The sequence below is a fragment of the Heterodontus francisci genome, chromosome 28 (assembly GCF_036365525.1).
Source record: "Heterodontus francisci isolate sHetFra1 chromosome 28, sHetFra1.hap1, whole genome shotgun sequence".
NCBI lineage: Eukaryota > Metazoa > Chordata > Chondrichthyes > Heterodontiformes > Heterodontidae > Heterodontus > Heterodontus francisci.
Window position 1 is genome coordinate 1442562 of NC_090398.1, and position 19938 is coordinate 1462499.

Sequence of the window (19938 nt, forward strand, 5' to 3'; positions counted from 1 at the left end):
TGGAGGGGGTTGCAGAATTAGGGAGGATTGTAGGGGCTGGAGGAGGTTACAGACATAGGGAGTGTTGTCGGGGCTGGAGGAGATTAAAAAGATAGGCAGGGTTGTAGGACTGGAGGAGGTTAAGAGATAGGGAGGGTTGTAGGGGCTGGAGGAGGTTACAGAGATAGGGAGAGTTGTAGGGGCTGGAGGAGATTACAGAGATAGGCAGGGTTGTAGGGACTGGAGGAGGTTAAGAAATAGGGAAGGTTTAAGGGGCTGGAGGAGGTTACAGAGATAGAGAGGGTTGTAGGGGCTGGAGGAGGTTACAGAGGTAGGGAAGGTTGTTGGGGCTGGAGGAGGTTACAGTGATAAGGAAGGTTGTAGAGGCTGGAGGCAGTTACTGAGATAGGGAGAGTTGTAGGGGCTGGAGGGGGTTGCAGAATTAGGGAGGGTTGTAGGGGCTGGAGGAGGTTACAGACATAGGGAGTGTTGTCGGGGCTGGAGGAGATTACAGAGATAGGCAGGGTTGTAGGACTGGAGGAGGTTAAGAGATAGGGAGAGTTGTTGGGGATGGAGGGGGTTACAGAATTAGGGAGGGTTGTCGGGGCTGGAGGAGATTACAGAGATAGGCAGGGTTGAAGGGACTGGAGGAGGTTAAGAGATAGGGAAGGTTTAAGGGGCTGGAGGAGGTTACAGAGATAGAGAGGGTTGTAGGGGCTGGAGGAGGTTACAGAGGTAGGGAAGGTTGTTGGGGCTGGAGGAGGTTACAGTGATAAGGAAGGTTGTAGAGGCTGGAGGCAGTTACTGAGATAGGGAAGGATGTAGGGGCTAGATGAGGTTACAGAGATAGGGAGGGTTGTCGGGGCTGGAGGAGGATACAGAGGTAGGGAAGGTTGTTGGGGCTGGAGGAGGTTACTGAGATAGGGAGGGTTGTAGGGGCTGGAGGAGGTTACAGAGGTAGGGTGGATTGTAGGGGCTGGAGGAGGTTACAGAGATAGGGAGGGTTGTCGGGGCTGGAGGAGGTTACAGAGTTGGGGAGGGTTGTAGGGGCTGGATGAGGTTACAGAGGTAAAGGAAGGTTGTCGGATCTGGAGGAGGTTACAGAGATAGGGAGGTTGTAGCGACTGGAGGCAGTTACTGAGATGGGGAGGGTTGTAGGGGCTGGAGGAGGTTACAGAGATAGGGAGGGTTGTAGGGGCTGGAGGATGTTACAGAGATAGGGAGTGTTGGAGGGACTGGAGGAGTTTACAGTGATAGGGAGGGTTGTGGGTATTGGAGGAGGTTACAGAGATAGGGAGGGTTGTAGGGGATGGAGGTGGTTACAGAGATATGGAGGGATGTAGGGGCTGGAGAAGGTTACAGAGATAGGGAGGGATGTAGGGGCTGGAGGAGGTTACAGAGATAGGGAGGGATGTCGGGACTGGAGGAGCTTACAGAGTTAGCGAGGGTTATAGGGGCTGGAGGAGTTTGCAGAGTTAGGGAGGGTTGTAGGGACTGGAAAAGGTTGCAGAGATAGGGAGGGTTTTAGGGACTGGAGGAGGTTACAGAGATAGGGAGGGATGTAGGGACTGGAGGAGGTTACAGAGATAGGGTGTGTTGTAGGGACTGGAGGAGGTTACAGAGATAGGGAGGCTTGTAGGGGCTGGAGGTGGTTACAGAGATAGGGAGGGTTGTAGGGGCTGGAGGATGTTACAGAGATAGGGAGTGTTGGAGTGACTGGAGGAGTTTACAGTGATAGGGAGGGTTGTGGGTATTGGAGGAGGTTACAGAGATAGGGAGGGTTGTAGGGGATGGAGGTGGTTACAGAGATAGGGAGGGATGTAGGGGCTGGAGAAGGTTACAGAGATAGGGAGGGATGTAGGGGCTGGAGGAGGTTACAGAGATAGGGAGGGATGTCGGGACTGGAGGAGCTTACAGAGTTAGCGAGGGTTATAGGGGCTGGAGGAGTTTGCAGAGTTAGGGAGGGTTGTAGGGACTGGAGGAGGTTGCAGAGATAGGGAGGGTTTTAGGGACTGGAGGAGGTTACAGAGATAGGGAGGGATGTAGGGACTGGAGGAGGTTACAGAGATAGGGAGGGTTGTAGAGGCTGGAGGCAGTTACAGAGATCGGGGAGGATTTAGGGGCTAGATGAGGTTACAGAGATAGGAGGGGTTGTCGGGGCTGGAGGAGGTTACAGAGGTAGGGTGGAATGTAGGGGCTGGAGGAGGTTACAGAGGTAAGGAAGGTTGTAAGATCTGGAGGACGTTGCAGAGATAGGGAGGTTGTAGGGACTGGAGGCAGTTACTGAGATGGGGAGGGTTGTAGGGGCTGGAGGAGGTTACAGCAATAGGGAAGGTTGTAGGGGTTAGATGAGGTTACAGAGATAGGGAGGGTTGTTGAGGCTGGAGGAGGTTACAGAGATAGGGAGGGTTGTAGGGGCTGGAGGAGCTTACAGAGATAGGGAGGGTTGTAGGGGCTGGAGGAGGTTACAGAGATAGGGAGGGTTGTAGAGGCTGGAGGCAGTTACAGAGATAGGGAGGGTTGTAGGGATTGGAGGAGGTTACAGCGATAGGGAGTGTTGTAGGGACTGGAGGAGTTTACAGAGATAGGGAGGGTTGTAGGGACTGGAGGAGATTACAGAGATAGGGAGGGTTGTAGGGGCTGGAGGAGGTTAAAGAGATGGGGAGGGTTGTAGGGATTGGAGTACTTTACAGTGATAGGGAAGGTTGTAGGGACTGGAGGATGTTACAGAGATAGGCTGGGTTGTAGGGGATAGAGGAGGTTACAGAGATAGGTAGGGTTGTAGGGTCTGGAGGATGTTACAGAGATAGGGATGGTTGTAGGGATTGGAGGAGGTTACAGCGATAGGGAGTGTTGTAGGGACTGGAGGAGGTTCCAGAGATAGGGAGGGTTGTAGGGGCTGGAGGATGTTACAGAGATAGGGAGTGTTGGAGGGACTGGAGGAGGTTACAGCGATAGGGACTGTTGTAGGGACTGGAGGAGTTTACAGAGATAGGGCGGGTTGTAGGGATAGGAGGACTTTACAGTGATAGGGAGGGTTGTAGGGACTGGAGGATGTTACAGAGATAGGGTGGGTTGTAGGGGATGCAGGAGGTTACAGAGATAGTGAGGGTTGTAGGGATTGGAGGAGGTTACAGCGATAGGGAGTGTTGTAGGGACTGGAGTAGGTTACAGAGATAGAGAGGGTTGTCGGGGCTGGAGGATGCTACAGAGATAGGGAGTATTGGAGGGACTGGAGGAGTTTACAGTGATAGGGAGGGTTGTAGGTATTGGAGGAGGTTACAGAGATAGGGAGGTTTGTAGGGGATGGAGGTGGTTACAGAGATAGGGAGGGATGTAGGGGCTGGGGGAGGTTGCAGAGATAGGGAGGGATCTCGGGACTGGAGGAGCTTACAGAGTTAGCGAGGGTTATCAGGGCTGGAGGAATTTGCAGAGTTAGGGAAGGTTGTAGGGACTGGAGGATGTTGCAGAGATAGGGAGGGATGTAGGGACTGGAGGAGGTTACAGAGATAGGGTGTGTTGCAGGGAATGGAGGAGGTTACAGAGATAGGGAGGCTTGTAGGGGCTGGATGAGGTTACAGAGATAGGGAGGGTTGTAGGGGCTGGAGGAGGTTCCTGAGATAGCGAGGGTTGTAGGGCTGGAGGAGGTTACAGAGGTAGGGTGGATTGTAGGGGCTGGAGGAGGTTACAGAGATAGGGAGGGTTGTCGGGGCTGGAGGAGGTTACAGAGTTGTGGAGGGTTGTAGGGGCTGGATGAGGTTACAGAGGTAGGGTGGATTGTCGGGGCAGGAGGAGGTTGCAGAGTTAGGGTGGATTGTGGTGGCTGGAGGAGTTTACAGAGATAGGATGCGTTGTCGGGGCTGGAGGAGGTTACAGAGGTAAGGAAGGTTGTAGGATCTGGAGGAGGTTACAGAGATAGGGAGGTTGTAGCGACTGGAGGCAGTTACTGAGATGGGGAGGGTTGTAGGGGCTGGAGGAGGTTACAGAGATAGGGAGGGTTGTAGGGGCTGGAGGATGTTACAGAGATAGGGAGTGTTGGAGGGACTGGAGGAGTTTACAGTGATAGGGAGGGTTGTGGGTATTGGAGGAGGTTAGAGATAGGGAGGGTTGTAGGGGATGGAGGTGGTTACAGAGATAGGGAGGGATGTAGGGGCTGGAGAAGGTTACAGAGATAGGGAGGGATGTCGGGGCTGGAGGAGGTTACAGAGATAGGGAGGGATGTCGGGACAGGAGGAGGTTACAGAGATAGGGAGGGATGTAGGGACTGGAGGAGGTTACAGAGATAGGGAGGGATGTAGGGACTGGAGGAGGTTACAGAGATAGGGTGTGTTGTAGGGACTGGAGGAGGTTACAGAGATAGGGTGTGTTGTAGGGACTGGAGGACGTTACAGAGATAGGGAGGCTTGTACGGGCTGGAGGTGGTTACAGAGATAGGGAGGGTTATAGGGGCTGGAGGAGTTTGCAGAGTTAGGGAGGGTTGTAGGGACTGGAGGAGGTTGCAGAGATAGGGAGGGTTTTCGGGACTGGAGGAGGTTACAGAGATAGGGAGGGATGTCGGGACTGGAGGAGGTTACAGAGATAGGGTGTGTTGTAGGGACTGGAGGAGGTTACAGAGATAGGGAGGCTTGTACGGGCTGGAGGTGGTTACAGAGATAGGGAGGGTTGTAGGGGCTGGAGGAGGTTACAGAGGTTGGGATGGTTGTAGGGGCTTGAGGAGGTTCCTGAGATAGCGAGGGTTTTAGGGCTGGAGGAGGTTACAGAGATAGGGAGGGTTGGAGAGGCTGGAGGCAGTTACAGAGATAGGGAAGGATTTAGGGGCTAGATGAGGTTACAGAGATAGGGAGGGTTGTCGGGGCTGGAGGAGGTTACAGAGGTAGGGTGGAATGTAGGGGCTGGAGGAGGTTACAGAGGTAAGGAAGGTTGTAAGATCTGGAGGAGGTTACAGAGATAGGGAGGTTGTAGGGACTGGAGGCAGTTACTGAGATGGGGAGGGTTGTAGGGGCTGGAGGAGGTTACAGCGATCGGGAAGGTTGTAGGGGTTAGATGAGGTTACAGAGATAGGGAGGGTTGTTGAGGCTGAAGGAGGTTACAGAGATAGGGAGGGTTGTAGGGGCTGGAGGAGCTTACAGAGATAGGGAGGGTTGTCGGGGCTCTAGGAGGTGACAGAGATCGGGAGGGTTGTCGGGGCTGGAGGAGGTGACAGAGATAGGGAGGGTTGTAGGGATTGGAGGAGGTTACAGCGATAGGGAGTGTTGTAGGGACTGGAGGAGTTTACAGAGATAGGGAGGGTTGTAGGGATTGGAGTACTTTACAGTGATAGGGAGGGTTGTAGGGACTGGAGGAGGTTACAGAGATAGGGATGTTTGTAGGGATTGGAGGAGGTTACAGCGATAGGGAGTGTTGTAGGGACTGGAGGAGGTTCCAGAGATAGGGAGGGTTGTAGGGGCTGGAGGATGTTACAGAGATAGGGAGTGTTGGAGGGACTGGAGGAGGTTACAATGATAGGGAGTGTTGTAGGGACTGGAGGATGTTACAGAGATAGGGTGGGTTGTAGGTGATGGAGGAGGTTACAGAGATAGGTAGGGTTGTAGGGTCTGGAGGAGGTTACAGAGATAGGTAGGGTTGTAGGGATTGGAGGAGGTTACAGCGATAGGGAGTGTTGTAGGGACTGCAGGAGGTTACAGAGATAGAGAGGGTTGTCGGGGCTGGAGGATGTTACAGAGATAGGGAGTGTTGGAGGGACTGGAGGAGTTTTCAGTGATAGGGAGGGTTGTAGGTATTGGAGGAGGTTACAGAGATAGGGAGGTTTGTAGGGGATGGAGGTGGTTACAGAGATAGGGAGGGATGTAGGGGCTGGAGGAGGTTACAGAGATAGGGAGGGATGTAGGGGCTGGAGGAGGTTACAGAGATAGGGAGGGATCTCGGGACTGGAGGAGCTTACAGAGTTAGCGAGGGTTATAAGGGCTGGAGGATGTTGCAGAGATAGGGAGTGTTTTAGGGACTGGAGGAGTTTACACAGATAGGGAGGGATGTAGGGACTGGAGGAGGTTACAGAGATAGGGTGTGTTGCAGGGAATGGAGGAGGTTACAGAGATAGGGAGGGTTGTCGAGGCTGGAGGCAGTTACAGAGATAGGGAAGTATTTAGGGGCGAGATGAGGTTACAGAGATAGGGAGGGTTGTAGGTGCTGGAGGAGGTTACAGAGGTAGGGTGGAATGTAGGGGCTGGAGGAGGTTACAGAGAAAAGGAGGGTTGTCGGGGCTGGAGGAGGTTACAGAGTTGGGGATGGTTGTAGGGGTTGGAGGAGGGTCCAGAGGTAGGGTTGATTGTAGGGGCTGGAGGAGGTTACAGAGATAGGGTGTGTTGCAGGGGCTGGAGGAGGTTACAGAGTTAGGGAGAGTTGTAGGGGCTGGACGGGGTTACAGAAATAGGGAGGGTTGTAGGGGCTGGACGGGGTTACCGACATAGGGAGTGTTGTAGGGGCTGGAGGAGGTTACAGAGATAGGGAGAGTTGTAGGGGCTGGATGGGGTTACAGAATTAGGGAGGGTTGTAGGGGCTGGAGGAGGTTACAGACATCAGGAGTGTTGTCGGGGCTGGAGGTGACTACAGAGATAGGCAGGGTTGTAGGACTGGAGGAGGTTAAGAGATAAGGAGAGTTTTAGGGGCTGGAGGGGGTTACAGAATTAGGGACAGTTGCAGGGGCTGGAGGGGGTTACAGAATTAGGGAGGGTTGTAGGGGCTGGAGGATGTTACAGAGATAGGGAGAGTTGTAGGGACTGGAGGGGGTTACAGAAATAGGGAGGATTGTCGGGGCTGGAGGATGTTACAGACATAGGGAGGGTTGTAGGGGCTGGAGGAGGTTACAGAGGTAGGGTGGATTGTAGGGGCTGGAGGAGGTTACAGAGATAGGGAGGGTTGTCGGGGCTGGAGGAGGTTACAGAGTTGTGGAGGGTTGTTGGGGCTGGATGAGGTTACAGAGGTAGGGTGGATTGTCGGGGCAGGAGGAGGTTGCAGAGTTAGGGTGGATTGTGGTGGCTGGAGGAGTTTACAGAGATAGGATGCGTTGTCGGGGCTGGAGGAGGTTACAGAGGTAAAGGAAGGTTGTCGGATCTGGAGGAGGTTACAGAGATAGGGAGGTTGTAGCGACTGGAGGCAGTTACTGAGATGGGGAGGGTTGTAGGGGCTGGAGGAGGTTACAGAGATAGGGAGGGTTGTAGGGGCTGGAGGATGTTACAGAGATAGGGAGTGTTGGAGGGACTGGAGGAGTTTACAGTGATAGGGAGGGTTGTGGGTATTGGAGGAGGTTACAGAGATAGGGAGGGTTGTAGGGGATGGAGGTGGTTACAGAGATAGGGAGGGTTTTAGGGACTGGAGGAGGTTACAGAGATAGGGAGGGATGTAGGGACTGGAGGAGGTTACAGAGATAGGGTGTGTTGTAGGGACTGGAGGAGGTTACAGAGATAGGGAGGCTTGTAGGGGCTGGAGGTGGTTACAGAGATAGGGAGGGTTGTAGGGGCTGGAGGATGTTACAGAGATAGGGAGTGTTGGAGGGAGTGGAGGAGTTTACAGTGATAGGGAGGGTTGTGGGTATTGGAGGAGGTTACAGAGATAGGGAGGGTTGTAGGGGATGGAGGTGGTTACAGAGATAGGGAGGGATGTAGGGGCTGGAGAAGGTTACAGAGATAGGGAGGGATGTAGGGGCTGGAGGAGGTTACAGAGATAGGGAGGGATGTCGGGACTGGAGGAGCTTACAGAGTTAGCGAGGGTTATAGGGGCTGGAGGAGTTTGCAGAGTTAGGGAGGGTTGTAGGGACTGGAGGAGGTTGCAGAGATAGGGAGGGTTTTAGGGACTGGAGGAGGTTACAGAGATAGGGAGGGATGTAGGGACTGGAGGAGGTTACAGAGATAGGGAGGGTTGTAGAGGCTGGAGGCAGTTACAGAGATCGGGGAGGATTTAGGGGCTAGATGAGGTTACAGAGATAGGAGGGGTTGTCGGGGCTGGAGGAGGTTACAGAGGTAAGGAAGGTTGTAAGATCTGGAGGAGGTTACAGAGATAGGGAGGTTGTAGGGACTGGAGGCAGTTACTGAGATGGGGAGGGTTGTAGGGGCTGGAGGAGGTTACAGCAATAGGGAAGGTTGTAGGGGTTAGATGAGGTTACAGAGATAGGGAGGGTTGTTGAGGCTGGAGGAGGTTACAGAGATAGGGAGGGTTGTAGGGGCTGGAGGAGCTTACAGAGATAGTGAGGGTTGTAGGGGCTGGAGGAGGTTACAGAGATAAGGATGTTTGGAGGGCTGGAGGAGTTTACAGAGATAGGGAGGGTTGTAGAGGCTGGAGGCAGTTACAGAGATAGGGAGGGTTGTAGGGATTGGAGGAGGTTACAGCGATAGGGAGTGTTGTAGGGACTGGAGGAGTTTACAGAGATAGGGAGGGTTGTAGGGATTGGAGTACTTTACAGTGATAGGGAAGGTTGTAGGGACTGGAGGATGTTACAGAGATAGGCTGGGTTGTAGGGGATAGAGGAGGTTACAGAGATAGGTAGGGTTGTAGGGTCTGGAGGAGGTTACAGAGATAGGGATGGTTGTAGGGATTGGAGGAGGTTACAGCGATAGGGAGTGTTGTAGGGACTGGAGGAGGTTCCAGAGATAGGGAGGGTTGTAGGGGCTGGAGGATGTTACAGAGATAGGGAGGGTTGTAGGGACTGGAGGAGGTTACAGTGATAGGGAGTGTTGTCGGGACTGGAGGAGTTTACAGAGATAGGGCGGGTTGTAGGGATAGGAGGACTTTACAGTGATAGGGAGGGTTGTAGGGACTGGAGGATGTTACAGAGATAGGGAGGGTTGTATGGTCTGGAGGAGGTTACAGAGATAGGGAGGGTTGTAGGGATTGGAGGAGGTTACAGCGATAGGGAGTGTTGTAGGGACTGGAGGAGGTTACAGAGATAGAGAGGGTTGTCGGGGCTGGAGGATGCTACAGAGATAGGGAGTATTGGAGGGACTGGAGGAGTTTACAGTGATAGGGAGGGTTGTAGGTATTGGAGGAGGTTACAGAGATAGGGAGGTTTGTAGGGGATGGAGGTGGTTACAGAGATAGGGAGGGATGTAGGGGCTGGACGAGGTTACAGAGATAGGGAGGGATGTAGGGGCTGGGGGAGGTTGCAGAGATAGGGAGGGATCTCGGGACTGGAGGAGCTTACAGAGTTAGCGAGGGTTATCAGGGCTGGAGGAATTTGCAGAGTTAGGGAAGGTTGTCGGGACTGGAGGATGTTGCAGAGATAGGGAGGGATGTAGGGACTGGAGGAGGTTACAGAGATAGGGTGTGTTGCAGGGAATGGAGGAGGTTACAGAGATAGGGAGGCTTGTAGGGGCTGGATGAGGTTACAGAGATAGGGAGGGTCGTAGGGGCTGGAGGAGGTTCCTGAGATAGCGAGGGTTGTAGGGCTGGAGGAGGTTACAGAGGTAGGGTGGATTGTAAGGGCTGGAGGAGGTTACAGAGATAGGGAGGGTTGTCGGGGCTGGAGGAGGTTACAGAGTTGTGGAGGGTTGTAGAGGCTGGATGAGGTTACAGAGGTAGGGTGGATTGTCGGGGCAGGAGGAGGTTGCAGAGTTAGGGTGGATTGTGGTGGCTGGAGGAGTTTACAGAGATAGGATGCGTTGTCGGGGCTGGAGGAGGTTACAGAGGTAAGGAAGGTTGTAGGATCTGGAGGAGGTTACAGAGATAGGGAGGTTGTAGCGACTGGAGGCAGTTATTGAGATGGGGAGGGTTGTAGGGGCTGGAGGAGGTTACAGAGATAGGGAGGGTTGTAGGGGCTGGAGGATGTTACAGAGATAGGGAGTGTTGGAGGGACTGGAGGAGTTTACAGTGATAGGGAGGGTTGTGGGTATTGGAGGAGGTTACAGAGATAGGGAGGGTTGTAGGGGATGGAGGTGGTTACAGAGATAGGGAGGGATGTAGGGGCTGGAGAAGGTTACAGAGATAGGGAGGGATGTCGGGGCTGGAGGAGGTTACAGAGATAGGGAGGGATGTCGGGACTGGAGGAGCTTACAGAGTTAGCGAGGGTTATAGGGGCTGGAGGAGTTTGCAGAGTTAGGGAGGGTTGTAGGGACTGGAGGAGGTTGCAGACATAGGGAGGGTTTTAGGGACTGGAGGAGGTTACAGAGATAGGGAGGGATGTAGGGACTGGAGGAGGTTACAGAGATAGGGTGTGTTGTAGGGACTGGAGGAGGTTACAGAGATAGGGAGGCTTGTACGGGCTGGAGGTGGTTACAGAGATAGGGAGGGTTGCAGGGGCTGGAGGAGGTTACAGAGGTTGGGATGGTTGTAGGGGCTTGAGGAGGTTCCTGAGATAGTGAGGGTTTTAGGGCTGGAGGACGTTACAGAGATAGGGAGGGTTGGAGAGGCTGGAGGCAGTTACAGAGATAGGGAAGGATTTAGGGGCTAGATGAGGTTACAGAGATAGGGAGGGTTGTCGGGGCTGGAGGAGGTTACAGAGGTAGGGTGGAATGTAGGGGCTGGAGGAGGTTACAGCGATAGGGAAGGTTGTAGGGGTTAGATGAGGTTACAGAGATAGGGAGGGTTGTTGAGGCTGAAGGAGGTTACAGAGATAGGGAGGGTTGTAGGGGCTGGAGGAGCTTACAGAGATAAGGAGGTTGTAGGGGCTGGAGGAGGTTACAGAGATAAGGATGTTTGGAGGGCTGGAGGAGTTTACAGAGATAGGGAGGGTTGTGGAGGTTGGAGGAGGTTACAGAGATAGGGATGGTTGTAGGGATTGGAGGAGGTTACAGCGATAGGGAGTGTTGTAGGGACTGGAGGAGGTTCCAGAGATAGGGAGGGTTGTAGGGGCTGGAGGATGTTACAGAGATAGGGTGGGTTGTAGGGGATGGAGGAGGTTACAGAGATAGGGAGTGTTGTAGGGACTGGAGGAGTTTACAGAGATAGGGCGGGTTGTAGGGATTGGAGGACTTTACAGTGATAGGGAGGGTTGTAGGGACTGGAGGATGTTACAGAGATAGGGCGGGTTGTAGGGATTGGAGGTCTTTACAGTGATAGGGAGGGTTGTAGGTGATGGAGGAGGTTACAGAGATAGGTAGGGTTGTAGGGTCTGGAGGAGGTTACAGAGATAGGTAGGGTTGTAGGGATTGGAGGAGGTTACAGCGATAGGGAGTGTTGTAGGGACGAGGAGGTTACAGAGATAGAGAGGGTTGTCGGGGCTGGAGGATGTTACAGAGATAGGGAGTGTTGGAGGGACTGGAGGAGTTTACAGTGATAGGGAGGGTTGTAGGTATTGGAGGACGTTACAGAGATAGGGAGGTTTGTAGGGGATGGAGGTGGTTACAGAGATAGGGAGGGATGTAGGGGCTGGAGGAGGTTACAGAGATAGGGAGGGATGTAGGGGCTGGAGGAGGTTACAGAGATAGGGAGGGTTCTCGGGACTGGAGGAGCTTACAGAGTGAGCGAGGGTTATAAGGGCTGGAGGAATTTGCAGAGTTAGGGAGGGTTGTAGGGACTGGAGGATGTTGCAGAGATAGGGAGTGTTTTCGGGACTGGAGGAGGTTACACAGATAGGGAGGGATGTAGGGACTGGAGGAGGTTACAGAGATAGGGTGTGTTGCAGGGAATGGAGGAGGTTACAGAGATAGGGAGGCTTGTAGGGGCTGGAGGTGGTTACAGAGATAGGGAGGGTTGTAGGGGCTGGAGGAGGTTCCTGAGATAGCGAGGGTTGTCGGGCTGGAGGAGGTTACAGAGATAGGGAGGGTTGTCGAGGCTGGAGGCAGTTACAGAGATAGGGAAGTATTTAGGGGCTAGATGAGGTTACAGAGATAGGGAGGGTTGTAGGTGCTGGAGGAGGTTACAGAGATAGGGAGGGTTGTCGGGGCTGGAGGAGGTTACAGAGTTGGGGATGGTTGTAGGGGTTGGAGGAGGGTCCAGAGGTAGGGAGAGTTGTAGGGGTTGGACGGGGTTACAGAAATAGGGAGGGTTGTAGGGGCTGAAGGAGGTTCCCGACATAGGGAGTGTTGTAGGGGCTGGAGGAGGTTACAGAGATAGGGAGAGTTGTAGGGGCTGGATGGGGTTACAGAATTAGGGAGGGTTGTAGGGGCTGGAGGAGGTTACAGAATTAGGGAGGGTTGTAGGGGCTGGAGGATGTTACAGAGATAGGGAGAGTTGTAGGGACTGGAGGGGGTTACAGAATTAGGGAGGGTTGTAGGGGCTGGAGGATGTTACAGAGATAGGGAGAGTTGTAGGGACTGGAGGGGGTTACAGAAATAGGGAGGATTGTAGGTGCTGGAGGATGTTACAGACATAGGGAGTGTTATTGGGGCTGGAGGAGGTTACAGAGATAGGGAGAGTTTAGGGGCTGGAGGGGGTTACAGAATTAGGTAGGGTTGTAGGGGCTGGAGGAGGTTACAGACATAGGCAGGGCTGTAGGGACTGGAGGAGATTTAGAGATAGGGAAGTTTTAAGGGGCTGGAGGAGGTTACTGAGATATCGAGGGTTGGAGGGCTAGATGAGGTTACAGAGATAGGGTGGGTTGCAGGGGCTGGAGGAGGTTACGGAGGTAGGGTGGATTGTCGGATCTGGTGGAGGTTACAGAGATAGGGAGGGTTGTTGGGGCTGGATGAGGTTACAGAGGTAGGGTGGATTGTATGGGCAGGAGGAGGTTACAGAGGTAGGGTGGATTGTAGTGGCTGGAGGAGGTTACAGAGATAGGATGCGTTGTAGGGGCTGGAGGAGGTTACAGAGGTAAGGAAGGTTGTAGGATCTGGAGGCGGTTACAGAGATCGGGAGGTTGTAGGGACTGGAGGCGGTTAATGAGATGGGGAGTGTTGTAGGGGCTGGAGGAGGTTACAGCGATAGGGAAGGTTGTTGGGGTTAGATGAGGTTACAGAGATAGGGAGGGTTTTAGGGGCTGGAGGAGGTTACAGAGATAGGGACTGTTGTAGGGACTGGAGGAGGTTACAGAGATAGGGAGGGTTGTAGGGGATGGAGGAGGTTACAGAGATAGGGAGGGTTGTAGGGGATGGAGGAGGTTACAGAGATAGGGAGGGTTGTAGGGACTGGAGGAGGTTACAGAGATGGGGAGGGTTGTTGGGGTTGGAGGAGGTTACAGAGATAGGGAGGGTTGTAGGGACTGGAGGAGGTTACAGAGATGGGGAGTGTTGTAGGGACTGGAGGAGGTTACAGAGATAGGGAGGGTTGTAGGGACTGGAGGAGGTTACAGTGATGGGGAGTGTTGCAGGGACTGGAGGAGGTTACAGAGATAGGGAGGGTTGTAGGGACTGGAGGAGGTTACGGAGATGGGGAGGGTTGTAGGGGTTGGAGGAGGTTACAGAGATAGGGAGGGTTGTAGGGACTGGAGGAGGTTACAGAGATGGGGAGTGTTGTAGGGACTGGAGGTGGTTACAGAGATAGGGAGGGTTGTAGGGACTGGAGGAGGTTACAGAGATCTGGAGGGTTGTCGGGACTGGAGGAGGTTACAGAGATTGGGAGGGTTGTAGGGACTGGAGGACGTTACAGAGATAGGGAGGGTTGTTGGGACTGGAGGAGGTTACAGAGATAGGGAGTGTTGTAGGGACTGGAGCAGGTTACAGAGATAGGGAGTGTTGTAGGGACTGGAGGAGGTTACAGAGATAGGGAGTGTTGTAGGGACTGGAGGAGGTTACAGAGATAGGGAGTGTTGTAGGGACTGGCGGAGGTTACAGAGATAGGGAGTGTTGTAGGGACTGGAGGAGGTTACAGAGATAGGGAGTGTTGTCGGGACTGGAGGAGGTTTCAGAGATAGGGAGTGTTGTCGGGACTGGAGGAGGTTACAGAGATAAGGAGTGTTGTAGGGACTGGAGGAGGTTACAGAGATAGGGAGTGTTGTAGGGGCTGGAGGAGGTTACAGAGACAGGGAGGGTTGTAGGGACTGGAGGAGGTTACAGAGATAGGGAGTGTTGTAGGGACTGGAGGAGGTTACAGAGATGGGGAGGGTTGCAGGGGTTGGAGGAGGTTACAGAGATAGGGAGGGTTGTCGGGACTGGAGGAGGTTACAGAGATAGGGAGTGTTGTAGGGGCTGGAGGAGGTTACAGAGATCTGGAGGGTTGTCGGGACTGGAGGAGGTTACAGAGATTGGGAGGGTTGTAGGGACTGGAGGAGGTTACAGAGATCTGGAGGGTTGTCGGGACTGGAGGAGGTTACAGAGATTGGGAGGGTTGTAGGGACTGGAGGACGTTACAGAGATAGGGAGGGTTGTTGGGACTGGAGGAGGTTACAGAGATAGGGAGTGTTGTAGGGACTGGAGGAGGTTACAGAGATAGGGAGTGTTGTAGGGACTGGAGGAGGATACAGAGATAGGGAGTGTTGTAGGGACTGGAGGAGGTTACAGAGATAGGGAGTGTTGTAGATACTGGAGGAGTTTACAGAGACAGGGAGGGTTGTAGGGACTGGAGGAGGTTACAGAGATAGGGAGTGTTGTCGGGACTGGAGGAGGTTACAGAGATGGGGAGGGTTGCAGGGGTTGGAGGAGGTTACAGAGATAGGGAGGGTTGTCGGGACTGGAGGAGGTTACAGAGATAGGGAGTGTTGTAGGGACTGGAGGAGGTTACAGAGATAGGGAGGGTTGTTGGGACTGGAGGAGGTTACAGAGATAGGGAGTGTTGTAGATACTGGAGGAGGTTACAGAGATAGGGAGGGTTGTAGGGGCTGGAGGAGGTTACAGAGATAGGGAGTGTTGTAGATACTGGAGGAGGTTACAGAGATAGGGAGTGTTGTAGGGGCTGGAGGAGGTTACAGAGATAGGGAGTGTTGCAGACACTGGAGGATGTTACAGAGATAGGGAGTGTTGTAGGGACTGGAGGAGGTTACAGAGATAGGGAGTGTTGTCGGGACTGGAGGAGGTTACAGAGATAGGGAGAGGTGTCGGGGATGGAGGAGGTTACAGAGATAGGGAGTGTTGTAGATACTGGAGGAGGTTACAGAGATAGGTAGTACTATTTGGGCCAGAGTGGGAGTCAGGGTGGATCAGTGAGCACAGGGGGTGAGGGGTGAATGGGACTCGGTGTGAGTTAGGACACGGGGCAGCGGGTGCAGCAGAGTTTCGGATGAGCTGAAGTTTACGGAGGGTAGAATGTGGGAGAGCAGCCAGGAGAGTGTTGGAATAGTCAAGTCTGGAGGTGACGGAGGGAGAAAGCTGAAATTAAACATTGTCATTCTGTTTGCCAGACATCGTAATGAACATAACCAGAGACAAATCTTGTGCCTTTTACTTACAAACAATCCGGTCCACCAGGGAGTGCCCAGCAAGATGACAAAACTGATATACCATTTTGTAATGAGGACGGTAATAATGCCCAGAATGATACTGGCGATCCCGGACATTGTCAGTGAAAACTGCGGGGACACAATTGCCAAGATACATGTTGACTTTCACAGTACAGGAGCTGGCCATTCGGCCCATCATGCCTGTGCTGTCTCTTTGAACGTGCTATCCCATTAATCCCACACTCTCCCCCTGCTCTTTCCCCCACTGCCCTGTAAATTTCTCCCTGTTCAGTATTTCTCCGATTCCCCCTTTTGAAAGTTCCTGTTGAATCTGCTTCCACCGCCCTTTCAGGCAGCGCGTTCCAGATCACAACAACTCTCTGCGTAAAAAAAACATTTCTCCTCATCTCCCCCTCTGGTCCCTCTGCCGATTATCTTCAATCTGTGTCCCTCTGGTTACCGACCCTCCAGCCACCGGAAACACTTTCTCCTCATTTACTCTGTCGAAAGCCCTTCATGGTTTTGAACGCCTCGATTAAATCTCCTCTTAAACCTTCACTGCTCGAAGGAGAACGATCCCAGCTTCTCCAGTCTCTCCACATTCACTGAAACTCCCTCATCCCTGGGAGGATTCCACCCTCCTCCCTCACTCACTCCGAGGCCTTGACGCCCCATCCTAAAGGGGTGGTCGCTTACCCCCACGCTCGACAATCTTCTCCGCATCTTCTCCTCTTCATCGGATAGCATGTCCGGATGTCCCGCGGCCATGTAGCTACCAGGCGGAAGATGGGCAGCAGTGAAGAAATCAGGGTAGGCCATATTTTGGTAAATAGGTTCAGTGGTGGGTAAGGGCTCCTTTTTCTCGGGGGAATCCGCTGGGCTGCCATTATTCTGCTGTGGGCGGAACAGAAACAGTTAAGCCAAACAGGAGAACGCAAGCCACACAGCACACAGATTGTCATGCACCACAGTTCAGGAAACCGAAGGCTGAGGGTTTGAGAACCCCCCAGGCCAGGGACTTGCAGCCTCATAATCCAGCCCAACGCTCACCCGGGGCTGTACTGAGGGAGGGCCGCACTGTCGGAGGATCAGTACTGAGGGAGTGCCGCACTGTCGGAGGGTCAGTACTGAGGGAGTGCCGCACTGTCGGAGGGTCAGTGCTGAGGGAGTGCCGCACTGTCGGAGGGTCAGTGCTGAGGGAGTGCTGCACTGTCGGAGGGTCAGTACTGAGGGAGTGCTGCACTGTCGGAGGGTCAGTGCTAAGGGAGTGCCGCACTGTCGGAGGGTCAGTGCTGAGGGAGTGCCGCACTGTCAGAGGATCTGTACTGAGGGAGTGCAGCACTGTCGGAGGTTCAGTGCTGAGGGAGTGACGCACTGTCGGAGGGTCAGTATTGAGGGAGTGCTGCACTGTCGGAGGGTCAGTGCTGAGGGAGTGCCGCACTGTCACGGAGGGTCAGTGGTCAGGGAGTGCCGCACTGTCGGAGTATCAGTGCTGAGGGAGTGCCGCACTGTCGGAGGGTCAGTACTGACGGAGTGCTGCACTGTCAGAGTGTCAGTACTGAGGGAGTGCTGCACTGTCGGAGGGTCAGTACTGAGGGAGTGCCGCACTGTCGGAGGGTCAGTACTGAGGGAGTGCCGCACTGTCGGATGGTCAGTGCTGAGGGAGTGCCGCACTGTCGGAGGGTCAGTGCTGAGGGAGTGCCGCACTGTCGGAGGGTCAGTACTGACGGAGTGCTGCACTGTCAGAGTGTCAGTACTGAGGGAGTGCCGCACTGTCGGAGGGTCAGTACTGACGGAGTGCTGCACTGTCAGAGTGTCAGTACTGAGGGAGTGCTGCACTGTCAGAGTGTCAGTACTGAGGGAGTGCCGCACTGTCGGAGGGTCAGTACTGAGGGAGTGCTGCACTGTCGGAGGGTTAGTGCTGAGGGAGTGCCGCACTGTCAGAGGGTCAGTGCTGAGGGAGTGCTGCACTGTCGGAGGCTCAGTACTGAGGGAGTGCTGCACTGTCGGAGGGTCAGTACTGAGGGGGTGCTGCACTGTCAGAGTGTCAGTACTGAGGGAGTGCCGCACTGTTGGAGGGTCAGTGCTGAGGGAGTGCCGCACTGTCGGAGGGTCAGTGCTGAGGGATTGCCGCACTGTCGGAGGGTCAGTACTGAGGGAGTGCTGCACTGTCAGAAGGTCAGTACTGAGGGAGTGCTGCACTGTCGGATGCTCAGTCCTGAGGGAGTGCTGCACTGTCGGAGGGTCAGTACTGAGGGAGTGCTGCACTGTCAGAAGGTCAGTACTGAGGGAGTGCTGCACTGTCGGATGATCAGTCCTGAGGGAGTGCTGCACTGTCGGAGGGTCAGTACTGAGGGAGTGCTGCCCTGTCAGAGGGTCAGTACTGAGGGAGTGCTGCACTGTCGGAGGGTCAGTACTGAGGGTGTGCTGCACTGTCGGAGGGTCAGTGCTGAGGGAGTGCCGCACTGTCGGAGGGTCAGTACTGAGGGAGCGCTGCACTGTCGGAGGGTCAGTACTGAGGGTGTGCTGCACTGTCGGAGGGTCAGTACTGAGGGAGTGCCGCACTGTCGGAGGGTCAGTACTGAGGGAGCGCTGCACTGTCGGAGGGTCAGTACTGAGGGTGTGCTGCACTGTCGGAGGGTCAGTACTGAGGGAGCGCTGCACTGTCGGAGGGTCAGTACTGAGGGAGTGCTGCACTGTCGGAGGGTCAGTACTGAGGGAGCGCTGCACTGTCGGAGGGTCAGTACTGAGGGAGTGCTGCACTGTCGGAGGGTCAGTACTGAGGGAGTGCTGCACTGTCGGAGGGTCAGTACTGAGGGAGCGCTGCACTGTCGGAGGGTCAGTACTGAGGGAGTGCTGCACTGTCGGAGGGTCAGTACTGAGGGAGTGCTGCACTGTCGGAGGGTCAGTACTGAGGGAGTGCTGCACTGTCGGAGGGTCAGTACTGAGGGAGTGCTGCACTGTCGGAGGGTCAGTACTGAGGGAGTGCTGCACTGTCGGAGGGTCAGTACTGAGGGAGTGCTGCACTGTCGGAGGGTCAGTACTGAGGGAGCGCTGCACTGTCGGAGGGTCAGTACTGAGGGAGTGCTGCACTGTCGGAGGGTCAGTACTGAGGGAGTGCTGCACTGTCGGAGGGTCAGTACTGAGGGAGTGCTGCACTGTCGGAGGGTCAGTACTGAGGGAGTGCTGCACTGTCGGAGGGTCAGTCCTGAGGGAGTGCTGCACTGTCTGATGGTCAGTACTGAGGGCGTGCTGCACTGTCGGAGGGTCAGTACTGAGGGAGTGCTGCACTGTCAGAAGGTCAGTACTGAGGGAGTGCTGCACTGTCGGAGGGTCAGTACTGAGGGAGTGCTGCACTGTCGGAGGGTCAGTACTGAGGGAGTGCTGCACTGTCGGAGGGTCAGTACTGAGGGAGTGCTGCACTGTCGGAGGGTCAGTACTGAGGGAGTGCTGCACTGTCGGAGGGTCAGTACTGAGGGAATGCTGCACTGTCGGAGGGTCAGTACTGAGGGAGTGCTGCACTGTCGGAGGGTCAGTACTGAGGGAGTGCTGCACTGTCGGAGGGTCAGTACTGAGGGAGTGCTGCACTGTCGGAGGGTCAGTACTGAGGGAGTGCTGCACTGTCGGAGGGTCAGTACTGAGGGAGTGCTGCACTGTCGGAGGGTCAGTACTGAGGGAGTGCTGCACTGTCGGAAGGTCAGTACTGAGGGAGTGCTGCACTGTCGGAGGGTCAGTACTGAGGGAGTGCTGCACTGTCGGAGGGTCAGTACTGAGGGAGTGCTGCACTGTCGGAGGGTCAGTACTGAGGGAGTGCTGCACTGTCGGAGGGTCAGTACTGAGGGAGTGCTGCACTGTCGGAGGTTCAGTACTGAGGGAGTGCTGCACTGTCGGAGGGTCAGTACTGAGGGAGTGCTGCACTGTCGGAGGGTCAGTACTGAGGGAGTGCTGCACTGTCAGAGGGTCAGTACTGAGGGAGTGCTGCACTGTCAGAAGGTCAGTACTGAGGGAGTGCTGCACTGTCGGAGGGTCAGTACTGAGGGAGTGCTGCACTGTCAGAAGGTCAGTACTGAGGGAGTGCTGCACTGTCGGAGGGTCAGTACTGAGGGAGTGCTGCACTGTCGGAGGGTCAGTACTGAGGGAGTGCTGCACTGTCGGAGGGTCAGTACTGAGGGAGTGCTGCACTGTCGGAGGCGCTGTCTTTCAGGATGAGAGCTTAAACTGAGGTCCCCATCTGCCTCCTCAGGTGGGTGTAAAAGCTGTCACAAGTGGAAGATGAGCAGATCTTCCTTTCGACTTGGATCAATATTTATGCACACATGGCACATCTGAAATTACTTAAATTCCCCCTTACCATGTGACAGTTCGTGGGATCTTGCTGTGTACAACATCACCGTCTGCTTCAAATGTACTGACTTCCTCAATCTGACCATTCCCAAATGTTCTCTGCAACTGGAGATGGAGACCTTTACAGAGACCCCTACAAATACTGACACACTCCCCGGGGACCCCCTACAAATACTGACACACACTCCGGGGACCCCCTGTAAATACTGACACACTCCCCGGGACCCCCCTGTAAATACTGACACACTCCCCGGGACCCCCCTGTAAATACTGACACACTCCCCGGGACCCCCTACAAATACTGACACACACTCCGGGGACCCCCTGTAAATACTGACACACTCCCCGGGACCCCCCTGTAAATACTGACACACTCC

At 54.6% G+C, this 19938-nt stretch overlaps 1 protein-coding gene across 7 annotated transcripts in view; it reads right to left on the minus strand.

Annotated features, from left to right (window-relative positions):
* Window positions 1-19938, minus strand: part of LOC137345261 (membrane-spanning 4-domains subfamily A member 5-like) — a 47715-nt gene that overhangs the window by 15210 nt on the left and 12567 nt on the right. For 3 of the 7 annotated variants that reach the window (XM_068008728.1, XM_068008731.1, XM_068008727.1), the window contains exons 2-3: window positions 15914-16111; window positions 15227-15346 (exon numbers count right to left, since the gene is read on the minus strand). In XM_068008728.1, the coding sequence (XP_067864829.1) occupies window positions 15227-15346; window positions 15914-16036 (243 nt within the window). In that variant the 5' untranslated portion in view covers window positions 16037-16111. The remainder of the gene's footprint in view (window positions 1-15226; window positions 15347-15913; window positions 16112-19938) is intronic. The other 4 variants (XM_068008732.1, XM_068008730.1, XM_068008729.1 and 1 more) reach the window with 3 other exon arrangements.